The sequence below is a fragment of the Balaenoptera musculus genome, chromosome 6 (genome assembly GCF_009873245.2).
Source record: "Balaenoptera musculus isolate JJ_BM4_2016_0621 chromosome 6, mBalMus1.pri.v3, whole genome shotgun sequence".
In the NCBI taxonomy this organism is placed as follows: domain Eukaryota; kingdom Metazoa; phylum Chordata; class Mammalia; order Artiodactyla; family Balaenopteridae; genus Balaenoptera; species Balaenoptera musculus.
This window is the reverse complement of record NC_045790.1, coordinates 78,008,609-78,011,633: the sequence shown is the minus strand read 5'-3', so window position 1 is coordinate 78,011,633 and position 3,025 is coordinate 78,008,609. Positions and strand designations below refer to the sequence as shown.

Below are 3,025 nucleotides of genomic sequence, written 5' to 3'. Positions count from 1 at the left end.
GTTAAAATTGTGGGGCAAAGACTGAAAATAAGACTAAAAGGCTAAACTGAATAGGCGACTCTGTTGCCTGTCTTGGGGTATGCTGCCATTTCATCCCTCAAATAATGAAATTGTTCTTGAAAGCTACTCTTTTAATACATAACATGCTGACCTTTTTAACACTTCTAATAAAGCCTCTAGTTCTGGGGACCTTGTTTCCACTTGATAATGAGAGTGTTCTCTTCTTACCCTCAGAGCAATAATACGTTCGGTCCACCACCTAGCCCAGTGGTTCTCAGACTTCCCTGCACTTTGGAATAATCCAGGGAGCTTTAAAATATACTGATGTGTAGATCCCACCTCCAGATTTTTTTTTTTTTGAATAAGTCATACTTTTATTTTTCAGAAGCGAAAAGGACAAGTGGCAACTTCCCTTTGGAAAAGACATTAATATCAGAGTAATAAGCTATCTATCTCATAGAGACAGTAGCCGAAGAAAGACTATTATCATATAAATCTCAAAAAAGTTCTATTAAATACGTCTCAGAATAATATGTTTTTAACTAAAACAAGAAAACAAAAACATCAGCAACAACAAAAAATTAAATAGAATCCATAAAGTGGTATGTGAAGAAGGAAAAAGGAAAATCTGGAAAATCTACATACTGAGAGTTCTCTATTAAAATCAAGGAGGCCCAAATCTGTTTCTTTTAAACAATATTCATGGATATAACTGAGTTTTTCTAAATTTCTCATTGGTAATACTCAGTCTTGTAAGTCTGGTTCCATAATAATCTATAATGTAACTACTTCTATCTGAAGGTCCAACAATCTTAATTGAAATAAGAATGAAATCAATTAGGCTCCCAATTCCACAAAGTCCTACAGTGCAAAACTTTAACAAACCCAAGGCAGGGTATCCAAGGTAAAATCTATCTGCTCCCAACCATCCAACAAAAAAGAGACAGTGCAACCGCCACCTTGTATGAATAGCCATTTACATTTCGGCAAGATATGGGCTTGAGAAAACCAATTTCGTTTCCAGTAAAATGTGTTTCATTGCCACTAAAATCCTTACAAGTCATGTTAGGTGCTGGAAAACATGGAACATGAGCTGTGCAGTTTGTACAGTTAACTGGTTCTTGTGTAGCATCATTTATTTTTGGATCCTTACAAATATATTGTCCCACTTTGAGGTCCTCGCACGTAAGTGTCTCCTCGCCGCGGCCGTGGCAGCTCCCCAAGGTCCCGTGATTACTGACGCAAACCACAGAACACCCAGGAGCCCAGCGGCAGCAGTCTCAGAAGCAACCAGCCCGGAGGGCCAAGCGGCCGCCATGCTGGGCACCGGCGCGTCCCCCATAACTCACCTCCAGATATTCTGATTTGATTGGTCTGCTATGGAGATTGGGCACTGGGATTTCTAGAAGTTCCACAGGGAATTCTAACTTACAGCCAAGGTCGAAAACCATTCCTAAAGCTGAGTGCCTCTTTACCATTCGTGTTCATACAAACCATTTGAAGGTTTTGTTAAAATCCAGATTTTGATTCAGTGAGGTTGGGGTGGAGCCTGAGACTCTGCATTTCCAACAAGCTTCTAGGTGATGCTGATACTCCTGATCTACAGACGACACTTGAATAGCAGGGATCTGGATTAGTCTCACGCCCACAAAAAAATGTCTATGTTGTTGCCAGCATCTGGGATTCATGGTGATGACTAAATGGAATGTTTATGGTCATAGTCAAACATTCTTTTCAAATTATACCCCAACTGAATCTGAGCGCCCATAGTTATGGGCATGATTAAAGGACAGGAAGTGGGGGGGAGAGTACCTTAACAATAAAGATTTGTAGATTTGCACTTATATTCATGTTCCCCTCATCAGAAATGGTTTGCTTTCATAATGAGTTATTTCTTTTTTGAATTCAGTTAGAAACACAGATTCTTTCCCCACACGTATGCAGGACACTATGACACATTTATCATGATTTTATTTGACTCACAAGTCAAATAAAATTTTAACAATACTGTTAAAATTTTCAGTATTGTTCAAAATTTGACAATACTGTTAATGTTTTCAGTATTATGTGACTGTTTTATTGTATTATAAAGCAGAAAATTAACCTGATAGTGTATTGGTATGGATTTTTGGGACAATCCCATCTGAGAGGCAGGTTCTTTCAAATAAGTATTATCTTGAAATAAGATATTCTTCCTTTGATCACCAGATTTCTCTAAAATATTTGAAGTCTATATGCCTTAAATATAAAGCTGGCAAGGCAATGCAACTAAACTTTCAAAAAATGCCCATTGATAAATTTCGGCATGGCCCTGTTGAAATTTCAGAATTAAGTGAATTTCAAAGAGATGATATTTTAATCGATATAAGTTTTGTAAATTTTTTTTTTTTTTTTTCATAAGGAGGATGAGGAAATGTGCTCATCTGGTCACCACTTCACAGAAGAATAAAAAGAAATGTCTTCCACATTTTCATACCACCCCTATACTAGCATTACCCTTCCTCTAGAGCCCCATTGGCCAAATCTGGTTCACTGCCTGCTTTTGTACCACCCACAAGCTAAAAATGGCTTTTGCATTTTTAAATGGTGGGGAAAAAATCAAAAGAAAAATAATATTTCATGATGTGGAAGTTATATAAAATTCAAATTTCAGTGTCCATAAATGAAGTTTTATTGGGACATAGCCATGCTTATTTGTTTATATGTTGTCCAAGGCTGTTTTGTACTACAATAGCAGAGTTGAATATTTGGGACAGAGACCATGTGACCCACTAAGTCTAAAATATTTTTTTATCTGGCTCTTTACAGAAAAAGTTTGTTGATTCCTGCTCCAGAGATATACTCACTTTTCTTCATTCTTACTTGACATTGAAGATGTGCTTTGTTTTGCAGATTATATCGGGTTTGCAAATGTTGATGCTTTATACTTGTGTGCCCATGCACGTGTGCGTGCACATGTAAACACACACACACACACTCTCACTCTAATTTTGTCTCCTTTAATTCTGCCTTCTCACTTCTGCTC

At 37.4% G+C, this 3,025-nt stretch overlaps 1 protein-coding gene across 1 annotated transcript; it reads right to left on the bottom strand.

Annotated features, from left to right (window-relative positions):
* Positions 1-679: 679 nt before the first annotated feature.
* LOC118897441 (TM2 domain-containing protein 1-like) lies at positions 680-1,318 on the bottom strand. The gene is given in 3 exon segments (XM_036856653.1): positions 680-937; positions 939-1,204; positions 1,207-1,318. Coding segments are annotated over 3 exon segments (615 nt in total). The 3' UTR covers positions 680-700.
* Between the last annotated feature and the right edge of the window lie 1,707 nt (positions 1,319-3,025).